Genomic DNA, 21,140 nt, shown 5'->3' with positions numbered 1-21,140 from the left:
TCGCCTCAGGGCACGGATCTGGGACTGCCTGAGGGCAGAGACCCTGCATTGCCTCAGGGTGCAGAACCCCCATTGCCCCATGGCACAGAGCAGGGGCTACCGCAGGGCACAGTCCCTCCATCGCCTCACAGACGGGGAGCTCTCCATTGTCCCAGGGCGAGGACCCGGTGCCACCTCTGCTCCCAGTCCTGCCCAAGGGCACGGACCTTCCCTCGCCTCAGATGTTGTCCCAGCACTGTCTCAGGGCACGGACCCGCCCTGGCCCCGGGCACGCTCCAGGGGCTGCCCCAGGGCACGGTCCTTCCCCGGCCCCGGGCGTGCTCCCGGTGCCGCCTCAGGGCACGATCCTTCCCCGGCCCCGGGCGCGGTCCCGGTGCCGCCTCAGGACACGGACCCTCCCTGGCCGCGGGCGCGCTCCCGGTGCCGCCTCAGGGCACGGACCCTCCCTGGCCGCGGGCGCGCTCCCGGTGCCGCCCCAGCCGCGCCCGAGGCGGGAAAACGCCCCCGGCGCGTGCTGGGGGCGGGGCTAGGCTGCCCGAGGGGGCGTGGCCTGAGCGCTCCCGCCCTCTCAGCCGCTGTTCGGGCAGGAAGGGGCGGGGCCCGGTGCGCCGCGCGCGCGCGTGGCCCTACGGAAGCCGGGCTGGCGCTCTCGTGTACCGGCGGCGGCTGAGGCGGCGGCCCCGGCCTGAGGGGCTGGGGGGGGGTCCCGGTGTCCGGACGGGACAGGGGACGAGATGGCGGCACCGTGAGGAGCTCGGTAAGCGGCGGAGGGTCGACCTGGGGCCTGCTGCGGCGGGGGGGAGCCGGTGGTCGGGCCAGGGCGGGCAGGGCGGGAAAGCGGCCTCGGGGGGAGGCTGGAGCGGGAGCGGGCCTGGGAGCGATGAGGGGGCCGTGAGGGCGCGGGGTATGGGGCAGCGGAGCGGGGGCCATGGAGGCCGCTGCGGAGCGGGTGCCGGGGGGGAGGCTGAGGGCTGGGCCGGGCAGAGGGTGCTCAGTGTCCCTGTGTCGCTCGCAGCACCCTCCGCACGGACTGGATGCCCACGGGCGGCAGGACGCTGTCACACGCTGCCCGCGCTCTCGGCTGGGGCACAGCGCTGTTCTGCCCTCGCCCGCAGCTCCCCGCGCCCAGGCCGCTGTCCCGCCGTGCCGGAGCCAGCCGCGGGTGCTGGTGCCAGCTGCTGTCCCAGCCTGTCCCTGTGCCGTCCCCGCAGCCCGCGTTCCCCCTGTCGCTGGTGTTGGGCAGCTGGCTGCGCTCAGCCTGCGCGGCTGTCGGGGACATGGCGGAGCAGCGGTACTGCGTGGACTATGCCAAGCGAGGCACCGCGGGCTGCAAGAAGTGCAAGGAGAAGATCGTGAAGGGGATGGTGCGCATTGGGAAGATTGTTCCAAATCCTTTCACCGAGTCCGGAGGGGACATGAAGGAGTGGTACCATGTCAAGTGCATCTTTGAGAAGCTGGACAAGGCCCGGGCCACCACTAAGAAAATCGAAGACATCACAGACTTGGAGGGGTGGGAAGAGCTGCAGGATGAGGAGAAAGAAACAATCAACAAGTACATCTCAGGTGAGGCATGGGGCAGTGCCAGGATCGCTTTTCTCCTTATTTTCAAGTTATACCTAAGGCTGTCACCCACCTTTACCTGTGCCATGAAATCGTCATGGATTTATTTATGTGGCTTAGGGACAAAGTGAGTGGTGCTGTTCCAATCCCTGTCTCAGCTCTGTAGGAAAGGGGAAAAATGGTCACTTTACAGTGACTGTCCTTGATTCTTTTGTCACAACTGATTATGGACAAGGCCCAGGTGATTTAATTCATGGGCAAATAAAACCCATGAGGAAGCATCAGTTATTTTCCATTTCCACCTTTTCTGTGCTCTTTAATATATTACATACTGTTCTAACTTCTGTTATCTGATAAACATCTGGGTTTTTTCCCCTCCAATTCCTATTTCTTTTAAGGCTTTTTGCTTTGTAAGCTACATAATATGGTGAGGGATGTATGAGATTATTCCTGGCTGTCTCTTTGAACTTTTCTGCTTTCCAGAAGCCAATTCCAAGACTGGAGGCACTCCAAAGAAAAAGGTGATAGTGCAGGCAAAACTCACTGCCACAGGACAGCTGACCACGAAAGATCCACCAAAGAAATTCTCTGGATTCTCTGGTAAGAATTAAGAAACTGGTTCTGGGAAATCAATTTGTTTTAATCTCAGCATCAAAAGGGGTTTTAGCTTGGCTCAGATTGGTAGATTTTTATCTATAGATGATTTAGGGATTTTTGTTTCTGGTTTGTCCAAAGCTGTCAGTGCTTGAAAGAACATACTGAAAGATATTTAGATTTCCAGTTTTCCCAAGGAGACAAAAGGTCTGCCATGACCCACATTGTCAGGCTGACTCCAACTCCCTGTATCCATTGGCTCATTGCAGCTAAACTAAAGATGTAGGCTAAAGTTATCCCATGTGGAGCTCAAAATCTGGAAAAAAAAACTGCTGAGGGATTCTCAGTTGTGTTCATGGAAAGGGAAACTTGTCCTGAGGAGCAACTGCTAGCAGGACAATTCATCTGTGAGCTCTGAGTGACCTGACACACACCTGGAGCTCCAGACTGCCCAGAGCCACAGACATCAGATTGGTGTTTGGAGACAAAAGGGATGGGGATGTATTCCCGTAAAAATTGATAAAACAGAGGAATCTGCAAGGAGGCATTAATTTTCACCATGGTTTAGTCATATTTTTCTAGTAGAATTAAGATCTAGGAAATTCTAGTGTAATGTGAAGGGTAAAAATATTTGGAAGGTTTTTAGAAAAGTCATAAATTTCAGCTCTGAAGCTTTGCCAGCACACTGGGATTGTTCCCACCTTGCCAGGCAGAGCTAACATCAACATTTACTCCACGTTGTTACAAAAACAACTTGTGATGTGTCTGATGCAGCCAAGCCAAAGAATTCAGAAGATTCTCCTACCAAGTGTGCCCAGAAGCCGAGCCTGTCTGCAGCCAGGTGTGACCCCCAGCACAAGGACTGCCTGCTGCGTGAGTTCCGCAAGCTCTGCGCCATGGTGGCCGAGAAACCGAGCTACAACGTCAAAACCCAGATCATCCAGGACTTCCTCAGGAAGGGATCTGCAGGAGGTATGGATCCCCCTGGGAATTCTCAGCTCTCTCACAATCAGCTTTTCAAAGTCTCAAAAGGAAAGGGGGGATTCAAAGCTGGTTGTTGTGTGTGGTCCCAGCCTTGTGCTGCGGTGGTTTCTGAGCTGTGGAGGTAAACTTTGAAAAGTGAGCTCTTCAAATATCAAATTCACATAAAAATGTCTCACTCAGGTGTTGTAGATGCCCAATTTAGAAGCAAATTGTGGCTATTTCCCCTAAGAATTCCAAGCCCCACCTGTGGCGTTTATCCCCAAGATTATGCAAATGGACACAACCAACCAGAGCCTGGACATGAAAACAAATCCTTACTGTTACAACTGTTATAATGTGCTTTTATTTTTTTTTTTTCCAGATGGTTTTCATGGTGATGTATACCTGACCATTAAGATGCTGTTACCAGGTGTCATTAAAATAGTTTACAACTTGAATGATAAGCAGATTGTAAAGCTGTTCAGCAGGATTTTTAACTGCAACCAGGAAGAAATGGTGCGGGACCTGGAGCAGGTGAGTGCAGACAGCTGCTCTCCTAATTTCTGCTGTTCAGCTCTTTGCTTATGGAAATTCTGTAATAGTTTAGTTTTTTTCTCCTTAGCTTGACTGTTAGAATGGGAGCTGGTGATTTATTTTGGTTTTCCTTGGCTTTAGCAGTTTTCATAGCATTTTCTGCCATCTGGAACCTGTAGAAAATCATGTTTAAATGGAAAGCAGGATAAGAATTCACCTGGCAAAGCTTTAGAAAGCAAGACTAAAATTATCTAGGTGAGGTGGGGTGCATCTGTTTGTCTAAATTCCTTTGTCTGGCACATTCCTACAGAACTGAGTTATATTCCTTTTTTTGTACCATCACACATCAAAACCTGGGGTTCAATTAACAGACCTGTCACTGACAGCTGCAGTTGGTTATTACAATTAAGCTGCTGCAATTGCAGGTGCAGTGAGTCCCTGTGATTGACTGTGCACCCTGTGATTCACTGCAAGGTGCAGAAAAGGGGTGAATTAGATAATAATGGTAATTTTTTCATCTCTGTTCATTGCCTTGCTGTGTACTGCCTTCTAGTGACATCACTAGCCTGTCCATGTCCTTGGATTTACAGGTGGATTTATCCTGAGGATATAAAGGGTCCGTGCTGCTGCAGCAGTGAAAAATAGAGCCATGAGATGATGCTGGTACTCTTAATTACCTTTCTTGGCAAATTAAACAGCTGAGCAGCTTTACGTGTCGTGGCAGCTTCCTTAAGTGTTTGATTCCAATTTCTTGGTGCAATCCTCGCTAGAACCATGCAGAATTCCCAGTGGCACCCCCATTCTCTGGCCATGCCTCTCATCCACACCCTGGTTTTGTTTCTGGAGACAGGGAGATGTTTCTGAGACCATCCGGATCTTCTTCGAGCAGAGCAAGACCTGTCCTCCAGCAGCCAAGAGCCTCCTGACCATCCAGGAGGTGGATGAGTTCCTCATGCAGCTGTCCAAGCTCACCAAGGAGGATGACCAGCAGAGTGTCCTGCAGCAGATCAGTCGCAGGTGAGGGAAGGAATCAACCTCTGAAGGTTTGCCCAGACACTGGAGTGGTTCTCTACAAGCTGGAGTGGGTGAAAAATGAATCATGAGCCACTGAAACTGAACTTAATTAGCATCTGTAAGCTGCTGTTAGTGGTGTGGTTGAGACACTTTGACAGCAGTGGAGAGCTTTTATGGCTGCTTGTTCATGCTAGAGAACTTTGTCCCTGCCTGTCAGGACACTTCAATCAAACAAATGATTTTCAACAACACCCTAATGGTGCTTAGCTGTTAATTAAGTTGCTGTTCTTAAGCATGTTGGGAAAAGCCTTCAAGTAATTTAGACAAAGATTTTTGGTCTGGCTCAGTTTGTGTTGATGTGAGGCTGAGGATTTTCCGATTACTTACTCTTGATGCGTTAATTAAGTAAATTTTGGAAGGTACATCAATACTGAGGCAGAGTTAATGTTGGCATCAAGATGCTGGAAAGCTTTTTGGATATTCCCTTGTGTCTCTGAGGTGTCACTATTAACATGATTGGTTAAACCCTCTGCAAAGGGGGGGCCTTTTTTTAAAGAGATCTGGATGAGTTTCTTTCAGCTGCAAAGTTCAGTTCACACCTTTGCTGAATCTTGTCTTCTTCAGGTGTACAGGCAACGACCTGAAGTGCATCATCAGGCTAATTAAGCATGACTTGAAAATGAATGCTGGAGCAAAGCACGTGTAAGTGACAGGAACCCAGAAAAGCTCGTTTCCTGAGGCGGCAGCAGCAGCCCTGGGGCTGATCCATGCTCCCCCTCTCTGTGTGCTTTGCAGGTTGGACGCTCTGGATCCCAACGCCTACGAGGCATTCAAGGCCTCGAGGAACCTGCAGGACGTGGTGGAGAGGGTGCTGCAGAACCAGCAGGAGGCAGAGAAGGTGCCAGGGCTCAAGAAGACCTTGAGCGTGCAGGCCTCACTCATGACCCCAGTGCAGCCCATGCTGGTAGGTTGGGCCTCTCCTGGCAGCCAGGCAGGGACAGAGACCCCACCTGGGAGAGTCAGGAGCCAGGGCAGTGTGGGCTGGCTCTGTGCAGTGTGGGCTGGCTCTGTGCAGGGCTCAGGGTTGTTTAATCCCCACCTGGGAGAGTCAGGAGCCAGGGTAGTGGCTGTGCAGTGTTCAGGGTTGTTTAATTCCAGTTTAGAAAGCATCTCCTACCACCAGGCCAAGTATTCAATATACTCAGTAACTGCCAAACTAAAACCTTGCCTTGCTCTCAGTCTTTTGTATTTGTTTGCTCTCATTGCAGAAGTTGATCCTTTCTCTGGAAAGAGTGTAAGCTTTCCAGTGGATTAGAGAATCAAATAAGTCTGGCTTTTTGTGTGAACAAAGCAGAGTTAAATATTTACTTGTGGGCTGAGCACACTCCTACAGAAGGCACAGTGCACATTTTAAAGCTTTTGGAAGGGATAAGCACTGAAAAGCTGTAATTATCTGGGCATATGCAGATATTAGCAAGTGAATAATTAAGGAAAACTTGGACTCGCTAACAGAGATTCTGGACAAAAACCTCTACAAGGGGACTCATTGTAGCTCATTCATGAACTTGGGTAAGAGTAGCTTTATTTTCCATGTGTCACCTGGGGTTTGTCCCCTGTGTCCCCAGGCTGAGGCCTGCAAGTCCATCGAGTACGCCATGAAGAAGTGTCCCAACGGGATGTACGCCGAGATCAAGTACGACGGCGAGCGCGTGCAGGTGCACAAGAACGGGGATCACTTCAGCTACTTCAGCAGGAGCCTCAAGCCTGTGCTCCCCCACAAAGTAAGCACTGGGCACTGCCCCACCCCTCCTGCCAGCTCCTCTGCATTCCCAATATTTCCTTCTATAGGCAAGGAGGATTCCTTCTCATTCCTGATTTATTTATTTGTAGAATGTGGAAAAGTGACACCTAAAACTGTAATAATTTAATTCTGGTGCACATTAAAAGCTTGGAATTAAATTTCATCTGTCTGCTGTAGAATCCTCTCTATGCACTGCATTTTGGGAACCTTGCTGCCAGTTGGGTGACTTGATTCTGTTTATTAAAGCCTCATTTTTCTATTTGTGGGTACCATAGAAGTGCAGATGTGCCTCATATACTTATGGAGAAAACACTTGCATTGCAGTGAATCCCTCTCTTCAGCCAGTTATTTTCCTTTTTTTTTTTTCTTCTTTTCCCAAGGTAGCCCATTTCAAGGATTTCATCCCCCAGGCTTTCCCTGGTGGGCAAAGTATGATTCTGGATTCTGAAGTTCTCCTGATTGACAATAAAACTGGCAAGCCACTTCCTTTTGGGACTCTTGGTGTGCACAAGGTAAAAACAAAATTAAATAAAAATGGTTTTTGTGTTTGGAGGCTGTTACACTGCTGACTTAAACACAATCTGTTATCACAGGATAATTTCAGAGCTCTGGTGCTTGTTAGAGCATCTGGGGAAAAAAAATAAGATTATTGAGAAGGCTGACATTGAAAAGCTACTACTCTAATATAGTAGATTTGGTATTAACCTGATCCCTGGCAGGACATTAACAGAACTTAATTTCAATAATACTAAAAAAATCTTTGGAAAATGTTACAATTCTGTCATTGTTTCTCATGGCTTGAGCAATGTATGGCAGCCTGGGGGACCCACAGGGATGCAGCGATTATTCCATGCAAATGTTATGGAGTGCTTGTGTCTAGGCTGAATGGGGGTGAGGAAAAGGACAGGAAAATAAAAATTAAACTATAAGTGCTTTAGTTAAAAGTATCCATTAATCTGCTGTATGTAGAAATGTGGTGGGTTTTTTGCAGCAGTAGTGACAGATGTTACATTGCCCAAAACCATTAATATTTTTAGCATTATTTTCCATTCCTATGAAATGAACATTTTTTTATGTTCTCAGCTTGTGCTTGGACTCATTCAGTGTAAATCTGAATTCTCAGAATGCTTCTTTTAGAGGAGGCATAAGCTTATAATACATAAAATATTGCAGAGATAAAAATCCATCATTTTATTACTTTGCTAAAACTGTTTGCTGTGACTGCAGAACTGTTTTAATTGTTTTTCAGAAAGCTGCTTTCCAGGATGCCAACGTTTGCCTGTTTGTGTTTGACTGCATCTACTTCAATGACATCAGCCTGATGGACAGGTATGGCTGCCAGGGGAGAGTGGCTGGGCTGGTTTCCTGGGATGAACTGGAAATCCCCACTAATGCAGACAGACCAGTTCACCTGGTCTGTCAGACTGGGCACTCACTGGGAAATCAGGGCAGCATGGGAGGGACCTTGCTGTGCCAAGAGTTCTTTTGTGCAGCTCCTCTTGCTCTCCAAAATATTGGGATCAGCTGCATCTCAGCTGCTCATCTCACATCCTCTAAACACACTGTTAGCACTGGAATTTCCTCCAGGATGTGATAGGATCCTGTAAAGTAAAGTAAAAGTAAAAGTAAAAACTAGGTGTCCTCTCTGGAGCTCTCTAGGATGATTTAATGACTTCAGCAGCTTTTTTCACTGTTCCTGTTGGGATTGCTGCCTGTCCCTCACTGTCCATGCCCTGCTCCAGGCCCCTCTGTGAACGGCGCAAGTTCCTCCACGACAACATGGTGGAGATCCCCAACAGGATCCTGTTCTCAGAGATGAAACATGTCACAGTGAGTCCAGAGTGCCCCTGCAACCCTGACCCTGCTCCTCCAGCACTTGGCTTTTTTTTATTATTAACTCTGCAAATTCACCCTGGCAGAATGGTTCTCCTTCTGCTCTGTGTGGAAGACTTCTTGAGCCAATGTTGTATTTCCATCTTTTCCTGTCCCCAACCCCTTCAGTTTAATCTTAACTTGCATGCCTCAGGTTTCCTGGCTTGTTAATGATTTTGTAGCCATTGTCACTCTGACCCTGTTAGGAGGAATTAAGTCCTGCTGTCACTCAGTGTGTGCTGTGCAGTGCAGAGCTGTGACTGCAGCCTGATTGAAGGGAGCCAGATTTCCCAAACTGGCAGCTTCAAGTGCCACACAGCCATGAGACATCCTGGCTGCTAAAATCTGCATTTGGGCAGCAGCATGCTGGGATTTTCCTTTGACTATGCACAAGCCTGATGTCCCATTATTTTTCCCCATTGCTGCTGATTTCTGTGGCACCTTGGCTTGGACAAGAATGTGGAGAATGCTTGGACATTTTGAGCAGAAGGTGGTTCATAGGTCCCAAGGCAGTTGGATGGAGAAGGAAGCAGGCACTGCTGGCTGAACAAATCTGACTTGGGACATCCTGGGACACAGCCAGTGGGGCAGCCACATCTCTGAGGGGTATTTTTTAATCAGACAAACCCTCTCTTTTTGGGACATAAACCCTCTCTTTTTGGGACATAGTCCCAGCTTAGTCACTGAGTGTGCTGCAAAGAGAAGATGTATCCATTTACAGGATCCATGTACAGGATCCTCTTTGGAAAATTTGGCAAAGTGCCTCTTCCTCTCTCTGCAGCTGCTTTGGGTTTAGTGCCCCACTGCTCCAAACACAAAGCCTGAAGAGCTGAGCCCTTTTTATAATCCTGAGCTAACCATGGTCCCTCTCCTTTGCAGAAAGCTTCAGATCTGGCAGACATGATCACCCGGGTCATCAGGGAGGGGCTGGAAGGGCTGGTGCTGAAGGATTTGAAGGCAAGTTCCCCTTCACTCTGTACTGGTGTCAGCTGGGAATTTGGGAATGACAGCAGTCAGCTCTGAGACAGCAGAATCACACCTGAGCATTCCAGAAACATCTCTGGGTTCCTCTCAGTGCTGACTCAGTCCAAGCTGCTGCTCCTGCTGTGCTCAGGAGCTGCTGAGCTGGGTAGAGGGCTCAGGGCTGTCTGAGGAGCTGCTGCCCCCCAGGTGCTCTCTCTGAGGGGGCTCTGCCTTCGTTTGCACAGGGTAATTATGAGCCAGGAAAACGCCACTGGCTGAAGGTGAAGAAGGATTATCTCAACGAGGGGGCAATGGCTGACACTGCTGACCTGGTGGTGCTGGGGGCTTTCTATGGGCAAGGCAGCAAAGGTAGGTCTGGAGTTGGTTTAAATCAGAGCTCTGTCTGCTCAAGGAACTCCCAAAGTTTTCCTGTTCAGGCCTCCAGAATGAGGGTGGCTGGAGCAGTGGTTATCTGCTGCAGCCCATCCTGTCCTTGCTGTGGCTCCAGAGCTGGAGGTGTTGGGCTGGGCTGTTTCCCAGTACAAGGGTTCTGCTCAGCTTTGTCAGTGGCCCTGCAGCCATCACAAGCCCAAACCCCAAAGCCACAGAAGGATTTTGGCTCAGAAAAGCTGTGTCTTGTCCTGTGCAGGTGGGATGATGTCCATCTTCCTCATGGGCTGCTATGACCCCAAGAGTGAGAAGTGGTGCACGGTGACCAAGTGCTCTGGTGGCCACGATGACGCCACCCTGGCACGTCTGCAGACAGAGCTGGACATGGTGAAGATCAGCAAGGTGAGAGGGGAGCCAGGGCGTGCTCAGCCAAGGGCTCAGCTGCACTGCAGGCTGGGAGTGCCCTGCCAGGAATGAATCAGAGTTAAAGCTCATCAGCCACAAGTGAGGAGTCAGAGCAGCCAGCTCCTGGAGGAGGCACTGCTGGGATCTGTACCCAGACACTGAGTGGGAAGCCAGGCATCATCTGTTTCCTGCTAGGACAAGGTTTTGTTGGGAGGATCCCAATTTTTTATCTGGATTTTTGGGCATGATGTGATTGGCAAAGGCAGTCACTAGATGGGGCTGTGGGAGGGAAGTGCTCAGTCAGACTCTGGTCTGGTGGCTCCATAACCTGGGGTTGGAGTTAAGACTTCTGTCAGTGATTTATCTTGCTTTTCAAGACTTGAAAAATCAACAGAGAGCTGAATTTTAATATTGCCTTGAGATCCTGAAGGCCATTTGCATCAAGGCTGTAGAATCTTGAAAAAAAAAAAACAAAAAAAAGGATAGTTTTACATGAATCACAATTGGATCAACTGTTCTTGTTTCATGCACAGAATGACAGGAATTGAGGGCTATGTTTCAGGCAATATTTATGATTTTCTAGATGAGAGAAATGGCTGCAGATCAGTGCAAGTTCCATCCATGCAAAGACAATGTATTACCTCTGTGCTGATCTATTTCTAGGTTGTGTTTCAGCAGTTTCTGTTGTAAAATTAGGTTTGTATATGATGATAAGTGTCAATAATGTGAATTTTGTGCTTTTAATGAATAGGATCCTAGTAAAATTCCAAGGTGGCTAAAAATCAACAAAATCTACTACCCAGACTTCATTGTCCCAGATCCAAAGGTAAGTGCTCTCATAATCATTTCACATTTAACATTTCCCAGCCCTATTCTGCAGTCTTCTATAAATCCTTTAGAAGGACAACTTAGAAGTTGTCTGTGTTACAAAATAAATCTTCATACTTGGAATGGGAGATTAAGCACAAGTTTTTATCTCTCAATCTTGCAGGTGCATTTGAGGCTAAGAGCTTCATGAAGAAATCACACCTGCAGCAGTTTTGGGAAATATTCTTGTGCATTAAATCCCTTCCAGAAGTGAGCTTGCTTTAAATTTGAGATATGAGAAACCTGACTTAAAAGGGTTGAAACACAACTGCAACCCAAAAGTTGCTGTTGGGAATGTCAGTATGGCTGAAGGAGAAGGTGTGCTTAGAAATTGGCATTTTGTGTTAGTGAAGGCTTAGAGAAAAAGTGGTTTTAACAATGAAGGTGACCAGGAAGGTCGCTTTGTGTAGATGGAGAGTGAGTGGGGATGAGGCACTCTGAGCTGGCTCTGAGGGAGCACAGGGTGTGACATGGCTCCTGAAGGGAGCACAGGGGTGTGACATGGCCCCTGAGGGAGCACAGGGGTGTGACACAGCTCCTGAGGGAGCACAGGGTGTGACACGGCCCCTGAGGGAGCACAGGGGTGTGACACGGCTCCTGAGGGAGCACAGGGTGTGACACAGCTCCTGAGGGAGCACAGGGGTGTGACACGGCTCCTGAGGGAGCACAGGGTGTGGCACAGCTCCTGAGAGAGCACAGGGGTGTGACATGGCCCCTGAGGGAGCACAGGGTGTGACACGGCCCCTGAGGGAGCACAGGGTGTGACACGGCCCCTGAGGGAGCACAGGGTGTGACACAGCTCCTGAGGGAGCACAGGGGTGTGACATGGCCCCTGAGGGAGCACAGGGTGTGACACGGCCCCTGAGGGAGCACAGGGGTGTGACACGGCCCCTGAGGGAGCACAGGGGTGTGACACGGCTCCTGAGGGAGCACAGGGTGTGGCACAGCTCCTGAGGGAGCACAGGGGTGTGACATGGCCCCTGAGGGAGCACAGGGTGTGACACAGCTCCTGAGGGAGCACAGGGTGTGACACAGCTCCCTCCCTCCCTCCCTCCCTCCCTGTGTTCAGAAGGCCCCGGTGTGGGAGATCACGGGGGCCGAGTTCTCCAAGGCCGAGGCGCACACGGCTGACGGGATCTCCATCCGCTTCCCGCGCTGCACGCGCATCCGCGATGACAAGGACTGGCAGACAGCCACCAACCTGCAGCAGCTCAAGGTGGGTCAGCAGGGGCCCTGCAGCTCCTGGCACCAGGCAGATCACAGCATGCACTGAAGGCACCTCCTGCCTGTCGTGACACCTCCCTTTTCCCTTCATGCCAGGCTCGGGCTGGGTTGTTTTGCTGGAGGCTCTCAGGCCCCTTGAGCTGTTGTGTTGCTGTGCCCTGTCAGAGAAGTCTCTGCAGGCATTGGTTCCATCAGCTCCTGTGGCAGGGTGAGGAATTGCCTTCCTCAGAGGTGACCACAGAATCACAGAACTCTTTTCCAACAGAGTTCTGTTGGAAAAGACCTGAGATCATCAAACCCAACCTGTGACCTAACACCTCCTCAGCAGCTAAACCATGGCACTGAGTGCCACATCCAGGCTTTTGGACAGTGACTCCACCACCTCCTTGGGCAGCCCTTTGTTCTCTCCATGCTCAGTTTCCCATCACTTGCTGAGGCTGGGAGAGGCATTTGGGAAGTGCCTGTGGGTACCCTGGAGCACAGGGGCCAAGTGGCACTGGCCAGAACCCCTGGGCTGCAGCCACCTCAGTGCCAGCCTTGGGGGAGCTCTGTGCTGCAGTTTGGGGCTGGCAGCAGCTGCCAGGGCTGCTGTGCCGTGGAAAGCAGGAGTGATGCACCCCCAGGGCCTGCCAGGATCCCATGGGGAGGAGAGAGGAACAAACTCCTCTGCAGCTGGGCCCTTCCCACAGTGAGCACTGGGCACTGCTCGTCCTTCAGGCTCTTGCTCTGTTGCAGATGATGTGGATGTGGATTTAGCTCCTCCTTAATGCCAGGAGAGGGGTGGAATGCAGGGAGCTGGGACAGAGGTGACAGGAAAATGACTGCACAGGGGTACAGGAAGAAAAGGCTTTTGAGCAAACACTGCAGGGGGAGAACACCAGAGCAGCCTGTGCATCACAGCTCATCTCCAGTGTCAGACATGATCTGTGCTGTTTCTCTGGGCAGGAGCTGTACCAGCTCTCCAAGGAGAAGGCTGATTTCAGTGTTACAGCTGGGGAGGAAGATGAGTCCACAGCTGGCAGCAGTGGAGAGAACGATGGTAATTCCAGGTCTTCCACACCTCACAGCAGTATTAAGAGTCCCCCAAGCAAGTCACCTGCAAAAGCCCAGAAGGCAGAAGGTAAGGTGTAAGGTGCTGGTGCTTTCAGGAGGGAGCCTGGGGCTGTGTCCTCTGGGCCCTTGCCTTGTGTGAGAGGCTGGATGATCCCACCTTTCCCATGGATCTCAGGGATAGTGGGCAAAGCTGTTCAGATCCTTGGCTTGGCCGTGTAGGAATGGAGTAGCCACAGCTCTGAGATGTCCTGGGATTGGGAAAAGAGGGATGGAAACAGCTCTGGTGATGCTGTGCAGGGTGGTGTTCACTGCTCCCATCTGTGCAGGTCACAGCCCTTTGGTGTGAGATTGTTGGCCATGAGCCAGTGTTTGATTTGATTTGGATGGAATTCATGTGTGTAAAGGGACACGTGGCTGGAGGTGATTTCCTGTGAATTGAGCTGGAACATGAAGCAGATTGCTGAGCAGTGTCACAGAGGACAGAGAGGTGACAGCATGGAGGACAGGTGGCAGCAGCAGCCTGGGAATGGGGCAAGAGGCTGCCCCACACCATTTCCAGTAGAAAAATGTGTCTCACTAGTGAGAGTAGTTAGTGTATTTTCCAGAAAGAGGGGAGAAAACTTTCCCCTTCTGCTCTTTACTCTTTCCTCCAACATTAATACACAACCAGGATCTGGACAGAGCACATGCATGAACCAAATTTTTGTTTTCAGACAGCAAAGGAGTCATTGAATCCCCTCAAAAATCCGAGGAGAGACGAGGGGAGAAGAGAAAAGCATCTGAGATGGAGGACAATGGAAAAAAGGTACAGACAGAGGGGCAGGACAGTGGCCACAGCAGGGTGGGGCTGGGGCAGTTGGGGTTTGTCCACTTCCATCCCAAGGAATGCCTGTCTGTGACAGTGTTCACAGGGGTCCCAGGATGAGGGAAGAGAGGAGAATCTTGACTCCATGTCCAGAAGGCTGATTTATTATTTTATTATATATATTATATTAAAAGAAAACTATATAGTAAAACTATACGAAAACAATAGAAGAAAGGATTTCATCACAAGGTTAGCAAGGAATAGAAAAGGTATGATAATAAAATCTTGTGACTGACCAGAGAGTCTGAGACAGCTGGACTGTGATTGGCCATTAATTAAAAACAACCAATGAGACCAATCACAGATGCACCTGTTGCATTCCACAGCAGCAGATAATCAATGTTTACATTTCATTTCTGAGGCCTCTCAGCTTCTCAGGAGAAAAGATCCTAACAAAAAGATCTTTCATAAAATATGTCTGTGATGTATTCTTCCATTCCAAGGACTGCCTGTGTCCATTCCCATTCCAAGGAATGCCTGTGTCCGTTCCCATTCCAAGGAATGCCTGTGTCCATTCCCATTCCAAGGAATGTCTGTTCACTTCCATTCCAATGCCTGTGTCCATTTCCATTCCAAGGAGTGTTTTCCCCAAGCTGTGTTTCCTCCCCCAGCAGCCCCTGCTGGACATTTTCACGGGGGTGAAGTTGTACCTGGCGCCCTCGGTGCCGGACTTTGCGCGGATCCGCCGCTACTTCATCGCCTTCGACGGGGACCTGGTGGAGGAGTTCGACACGGCCTCGGCCACCCACGTGCTTGGTGGGGACATCGATGACAACCCCGGGGCACAGCGGGTGACGCCCAGGTGGATCTGGGAGTGCATCAGGAAGCGCAGGCTGGTGGCGCCCTGCTAGCACAGGGGGCGGTGCTGGCACACACAGCTGGGAATGGGAGGGGAGGGAACGGGAGATCCCTCCCTCCGGGGAGGGGTGCATAGACAGGAGTGCCCTCAGTAGCTACAGAGATCCAGAGCAGCCCTATGGAATGAATTTAAAAAGTTCTCTGAAGAAATGTCACTGCTGAATCCCATTTTCCTGCCCATACTTGTAGACCACCACCCTTATCCAGGTGCTGGTTTAGTCTCCTTGGGTTTTTAAAGATTGGGTATTTTTATAGATAAATAAAACTGAAGCAGCTTCTCCTTTGCTGTCAGGACTTATTTTCCAAAGGTTCTTCTCTTCCTGCTCAGGAGAACAGAGCAGCAGCTCCATGGGACTCTTGGCTGTGCTGCCAAGGTCATTGGTGCTGTCAGGTAATTTTTTTTCCCCTCCACCTCCTCTGTACCCCCCACTAACAGCATTTCAGCACCTGGGATCCCAATTGCTGGCTGAGGTTCAGCAGTAGCTGTAGGATCTCTGCTTGTAACAGATTCAGAAACAAAGATAACTAAATCACAATTCAACTTTATTATAAAATTATAAACCAAACTTCTGTACCAAAACTAGTAGGTTGAACTGTCATAGTACCAGAGGATTTAATAGTGAATAACATGCCCTTTCAAGTAGAATATTAAGTTTTAAAATCTTTAAACAATGTACAGTGTACATAAAGCACATAAATATTTCCATTTACTTTATTAGTTCAGAATATTATATTCCTTTGGATCATTAATCAGTTTCCTCCAGGTTTTGATTTTCCTTTAAAAACAACTCACTCATATCCATAAGTAGAGAATCCATTTTTACAAGGGAAACAAGAAGAGTCCTCCCTTCACAAAGCACATTTTGGAGTCACAGGGCGGGTGGATCTTCTCATCCCTAAAATCTCAGGCATTGATCTGCAGCTTGATTTGACTGCTGTAGACAATAAGCTTATCCTGTACAAGGAAAAGTACATCTATCCATGGGGGAATCATCTTCTTCCTGCTGAATTCCCCCAGCCCTGAGTTTATTGAAAAATATGACAACATGAATTTTCACAGTGGATTTCCTAAATGAGGCTGTTCAGCACGTTGTGTATTTCTGCAGCTCTTGGAGGTCCCTGTGCTCTCTCTGCAGAGCAGAGTCACTCCTTAGCTGCCCTTTTCTCTGCACTGACTTGTTCACTGTGTTCTCCTGCTGGATCTGTTACACCTTAAGTCAGAGATTAAAGAACAGCCTGACCTGGGACAGAGGTAGGGCTCAGAATGCTGAGTTCAGTCAGTGCAGCAGCTGCTGCAGTTCTGTGGAGTTCTGAGACCCCCTCAGTGAGACATCCCTGGCTCTCCTGCTGCCCCCTGAGCCACGGATGTCTCACCCCAGGTGCTGCTTTGGCTGCAGTACACAAAGACCCTGCACTCAGAGCTGCTGCTGCTGGAGTGTCCCTGTGCAGGGCACACAGGTGCCTGTGCTGCTGCCATCACTGCCCAGCAGCTCTGGTGAGTCCCTGCAGCTGCACTGCAGTGCCCCAGGAGCCCCCCTGGCTCTGTGCTGTTCTCTGCTGGCAGCCAGGCTGGCACACAGAGCCAGCCCCTGTCCTGAGCAGCAGGACAGCCTGGGCACAGTGCCATCCATGCTGAGGGACACTGAGGGCAGCACTGGAGCCCTGGGTGCCTGCAGGCCACTGAGGGGAAAATGCACCAGTTAAAATCACCTCCAGGAGGAACTGCCAGATTCCTCCAGCTGAACACACTGCCCAGGAGCTGTCAGGGATCAGGCCACAGTCTTCCCCCACCCACCCCAGCAGAAAGGACAAAACTGCTTTGGTAAGCAGTGGAAGGTAACAGACCTGTCAAACTGAGCCCTGGGGAAGAGGGGGAAGCTGATCTGCAGTGGAGATTGCTCATGGGTCCAAGGGAGACAAAGGCTTTCTTCCATGATTCCCTTCTAAAAAAAAGAAAAAGTCACCTGTCCTTAAATATGATTGTGCAGCAGTGGAGTCCTCACTACTCTGCAGCTCTGTGCTTTCCTCACCAAACCCTGGGGAAGGCTCAAGCCTTGGGTTTGCAGCTCCCTCAGCAGGTGGGGGCAGTTCAGGTTGAGCCCCACCTCTGGCACGTGCTGTGAAATCAAAGTCACAAAACCAAACCAGAAACCTCCCTCTGGCACAGAAACAAAACCCAGCACACAGGGCAAGGCTGAGCCTTCCCAGCCTCCCTCCCCAGCAGTTTTCAATAATACAATGACAACCTTGATAAAAAATTACACATTTTCCACAATTGCACTAGGAATTAGGGAAAGCAGGGATGGTCTGCCTGTCCTGCAAGCATAACAATTTTACATTAAATTAAAAATAAAATTAACAAGCACAGTGACATTTCAACCTTCGCAAATCAAGTTGTTGCTGGGCAGAGCCTGAGCAGCAAAACAAAGGACACTTGTTGAGACCCCAGTTCGCTTTTATTATTCAGAGGAAAATACAAAGCCTCTGGAGCTGATCTTCCTGGTGGAAAGCTGGGCATCCATCTGTCCTCAAATTATCCTAGGATGGAGGTGGTTAATGATTGCTGGCAATGAGCTCCGAGGAGTCCAGGCACTGTGGTGTAAAGCACGATGGTGGGATGAGCAGAGTGGGGCACGGCTTGAGCAGAGCACTTTCCCCAGGCTTCCTCCTTCCCTCTCTGGCAGCAGGGTCCGCGCTAATCTCCGGGGTAGCTGTTGGCAGGGATGTTGGCCCTTTCCCTAAGAGCACGGAGGCTTTAAGGCACGGCAGCCCCGAGCCCAGAGCCGCGCTAAGTCCTGAAGACGTGCACGGCGCGGATCACGTACTGCCGGCAGATGGGGCACTCGCTCATGCGCTTCCCGCACTTGGTGCACGTCACCATGTGCCCGCACTCCAGCAGCACGCAGTCGATGGCAGCGTCCATGCAGATCCTGCACAGGTTGTCCTCGGTGCTGGGGGGGCCCGCACCACCTGAGGGGACAGCACAGCACCCACGGGTCAGACAAAGGGAGGGGGGGTGGGTTTGTGCAATCCCACTTGGCTCTGCTGGAGGGATTCCCTGAGGGACAAAGGGATTGCCCTTGTGGCTGCTCCATCAGCTGCCAAGGAGCAAAGTTTTAGGTTTTATACAGTAGTTTCTGTGAGATGGAAACAAAAAACACTGAGTTTTCAGTTTGTGCAATCCCACTTGGCTCTGCTGAAGGGATTCCCTAAGGGACAAGGTGCAAAGGAATTGCTGCTCCATCAGCTGGCAAGGAGCAACAGTTTTAGCTTTTACACAGTAATGTTTCTCTCCAATGTTTTACACAGTAAAATGTTTGTTGTTAATGTTTTACACGGTAATTTTTGTTTCCATCTGTGAGATGGAAACAAAAACCACTGAGATTCTCAGTGATGAGGCAAATGAAGCAACAGGGGTCTCTCTTCTCAAGTAACAGCACAAGAGGAAATGACCTCAAGTTGTGCCAGGGAGGTTTAGATAGAAATTTCTCTTGATACTAATTTTCAAAAAGGTTGTCAAGCTCTGGACAAGAGAGCACCCAGGGATCAGACAAAGGGAGGTGGGGTGGTTTGTGCAATCTCACTTGGCTCTGCTGAAGGGATTCCCTAAGGGACGAGGCTGCAAAGGAATTGCCCTTGTGGCTGCTTCATCAGCTGGCAAGGAGAAGTTTTAGCTTTTACACAGTAATTTCTGTGAGATGTAAACAAAAAACTCTGAGATTCTCAGTGATGAGGCAAATGAAGCAACAGGGGTCTCTCTTCCCAATAACAGCACAAGAGGAAATGACCTCAAGTTGTGCCAGGGAGGTTTAGATAGAAATTTCTCCTGACACCAATTTTCAAAAAGGTTGTCAAGTTCTGGAACAGCCTGCTCAGGGCATAAACAACCCTGGGGGGAGTTAAATGCCATGCAGATGTGGCATTTGGGGACATGGTTTAGGGGTGGCCTTGGCACCACTGGTTGGACTGGATCTTGGAGGGGTTTTCCCAATAAACAACTCCATGATTGAGGATCTCACTCACCAGCTTGATCGTCGGTGTCCAAAACTGCAACAGAAGAAGAGAGAGATTTGGTGAGAGAAGTGGTACCAGGCAGGGGCTGAAAACCCCGAGGGAGTTGCTAAACCAAAAGTGCTTTTGCTGATCACCATGGGAGGCTCAGCCTGGGCTCTGATCAGGACAGGTTCAACAACTGACAAGAACCTTCTCTGACACTGAGCTTACAGAACAGTTAAAGCTTCCCAGAGATAAGGGATCCAAAGGGATGTCTCAATTTTTAAGACAGCCTTGGAATGTGTGCAGAGTTTGGCTTCCCAGCACTGCACCTGCAGCAGTCCCTTGTGCCAGCTCCTCTGCTGTTACACAATCACCAAGGGATTGAACACAGGTACAGAGTGAAAGAAAAGGATACCTTGCATCAAAAGCACAAGGTAATGAAAGAATGTAACTCCAAAGCTGCTGTCTTAAATCTTGGATCATTCATACAAGACAAAGCCTAGAGAGATGTGTTTAAGAAAACAACACTACTTCGGACAGCACTGAGAAACAAAGTATTCAAGTTTCTCTTGTAAGTAATTTACAAATATGTGGGGTTTTTTTTAAGAAATCCCATCCAAGTGCAAACTGGCACCTGGAAAATCAAGCCAGATACATTCTCTACACCTCTGTGTCCCCTCACAGCCACCTGTGCAGGCCCAGGAGCACTCTGGTGATAAGAGAGTGAAACCCCAGCCACCCCCAGCAGGGCAGCCCTGGGAGCCACTGCTCTGAGCACATGCCCTGCATCTCCCAGCTGCTCTTTGGTGGCAGTTTCCTGCCTGGGCAGGGCATTTCCCTGCTGGCTTTGCCAGGTACCACGAGCCAAGAGATAAGAGCTCAGCATATCCAGTCATGTACAGTCACACACCAGGTGCTGTGAGGGTGAGGCAGTGCCCAGTGGGATCTGCTGGGGACATGCACAACACCAAGGGTGAAGGATGCTCAACACCAAGGGTGAAGGATGCACAACACCAAGGGTGAAGGATGCACAGCCCTTGTGCTGCTGCTGCTGCAGGGCTTCCAGAGCTCTGTGCAAGAGGAAGTGGTGAGCAGAGCTCAGCTCCTTTCACTCTGTACAAAACACTCCCCCCCTTCCTCCTCGCTCTGCTGCACCAGAAACGTCAGCTAAGCTCTATTTCCTTCCACAGCTGTCCATGAAAAGGCAAAGCCTGGACAACAGGCCCATGTTTGCTGTCTCTCACCTAGATGCTGAAGGTCCTTCTCTCTGTAGAGGCGAGTGACCCTCTCCAGCAGCTCCCATTTCTCACAGCAGCCTTTGTAGTTGACGAAGTTGCGGGCGAGGATTTCCTTCAGCTGCCGCACCGAGAGCGCGTTGATGTCCCCGACGCTGCTCAGGTCAGACAGGGAGGCCTTCCTGCCCAGCACCAGGTTATCCTCGGAGTCACTGGACTGGGGGAGCACACAGGGACTCATTATTCATGCCCTCAGCACCCTGAACTGTGATTAAAATCAACTGCCAGCATGTGTGCTAGCGGGGATTCGGGTTTGGGTGTACAGAGAAGTGGCTACTCTGAATTCATCTACCAGAAACACAAATCTTGAGATAGAAGTTAATAATTCCTGCCATGGTGTCCAAGTGACACCAGTTCTTTGTGTATGTGGAGGACAAGATGATGCCACAGAAGGGGTTGATTGGGTTTGGTCATTCTCAGTGTTCAAGTCTGCTAACAAACCCAGCCCAGGTAAGCTGGTATTCCCTGCCGTCAATCCCAGGACACACCAACCTGTATCTCATCCTCTGCTGCTGCTTCTTCTGCTGCATTCTCAGCTGGGCTTGGAGGCACGTGACCATTGGCCTGCAAGAGGAAATGAAGCTTTCACCAGCTGTGGGGCTCTGGAGGGAAATCAGCTCCAGGACAGGGTCCCTGCAGCCCCTGAGCTCTGGAAGGACACAGGCAGGACAAGGCACAAGCCAGGCACACTCACAGAGGGTTTTCCCTGGGCAGCACTCACACAAAGTAACACTTGCTGAAGCTTTAAAGCCCCAGTACAGAACTCCAGGCTGGATCAGGAGGAGATTTATACACAAATTTGTAATTGTGTATGTGCAGTCCTTCCCTGAGGGTCACACTGTGCTCTGGTGGGATGTCAGAGCTCTCAGGGCAAGGTTCTGCAGAA

The 21,140-nt window shown here is 50.2% G+C and overlaps 2 protein-coding genes across 3 annotated transcripts in view; one reads left to right on the top strand and one right to left on the bottom strand.

Annotated features, from left to right (window-relative positions):
* The first annotated feature begins 686 nt into the window (after positions 1–686).
* Positions 687–15,311, top strand: LIG3 (DNA ligase 3). Its single transcript, XM_054287130.1, has 20 exons — positions 687–757; positions 1,016–1,563; positions 2,044–2,160; positions 2,929–3,126; positions 3,500–3,651; positions 4,502–4,668; positions 5,290–5,367; positions 5,461–5,629; positions 6,291–6,446; positions 6,847–6,978; positions 7,716–7,795; positions 8,209–8,296; positions 9,218–9,295; positions 9,547–9,670; positions 9,951–10,093; positions 10,848–10,922; positions 12,033–12,179; positions 13,133–13,307; positions 13,954–14,045; positions 14,717–15,311. The coding sequence occupies exons 2-20, from the start codon at positions 1,035–1,037 to the stop codon at positions 14,954–14,956; spliced, it is 2,940 nt and encodes a 979-aa protein (XP_054143105.1). The 5' UTR covers positions 687–757; positions 1,016–1,034; the 3' UTR covers positions 14,957–15,311.
* Positions 15,312–16,763: 1,452 nt separating this feature from the next.
* Positions 16,764–21,140, bottom strand: part of RFFL (ring finger and FYVE like domain containing E3 ubiquitin protein ligase) — a 29,120-nt gene continuing 24,743 nt past the window's right edge. For both annotated transcript variants that reach the window (XM_054287086.1, XM_054287087.1), the window contains 4 exons: positions 20,747–20,818; positions 20,204–20,411; positions 18,987–19,010; positions 16,764–17,933 (listed from right to left, as the gene is read on the bottom strand). In XM_054287086.1, coding sequence (XP_054143061.1) covers positions 17,752–17,933; positions 18,987–19,010; positions 20,204–20,411; positions 20,747–20,818 — 486 coding nt within the window. In that variant the 3' untranslated portion in view covers positions 16,764–17,751. The remainder of the gene's footprint in view (positions 17,934–18,986; positions 19,011–20,203; positions 20,412–20,746; positions 20,819–21,140) is intronic.

This window comes from Melozone crissalis, unplaced genomic scaffold (assembly GCF_028551555.1).
Source record: "Melozone crissalis strain CALT ecotype California unplaced genomic scaffold, PUWL_Pcris_2 ptg000057l_1, whole genome shotgun sequence".
Taxonomy (NCBI): domain Eukaryota; kingdom Metazoa; phylum Chordata; class Aves; order Passeriformes; family Passerellidae; genus Melozone; species Melozone crissalis.
Note: the sequence above shows the minus strand (reverse complement) of the source record. Positions and strands in the feature narration are given on the sequence as shown.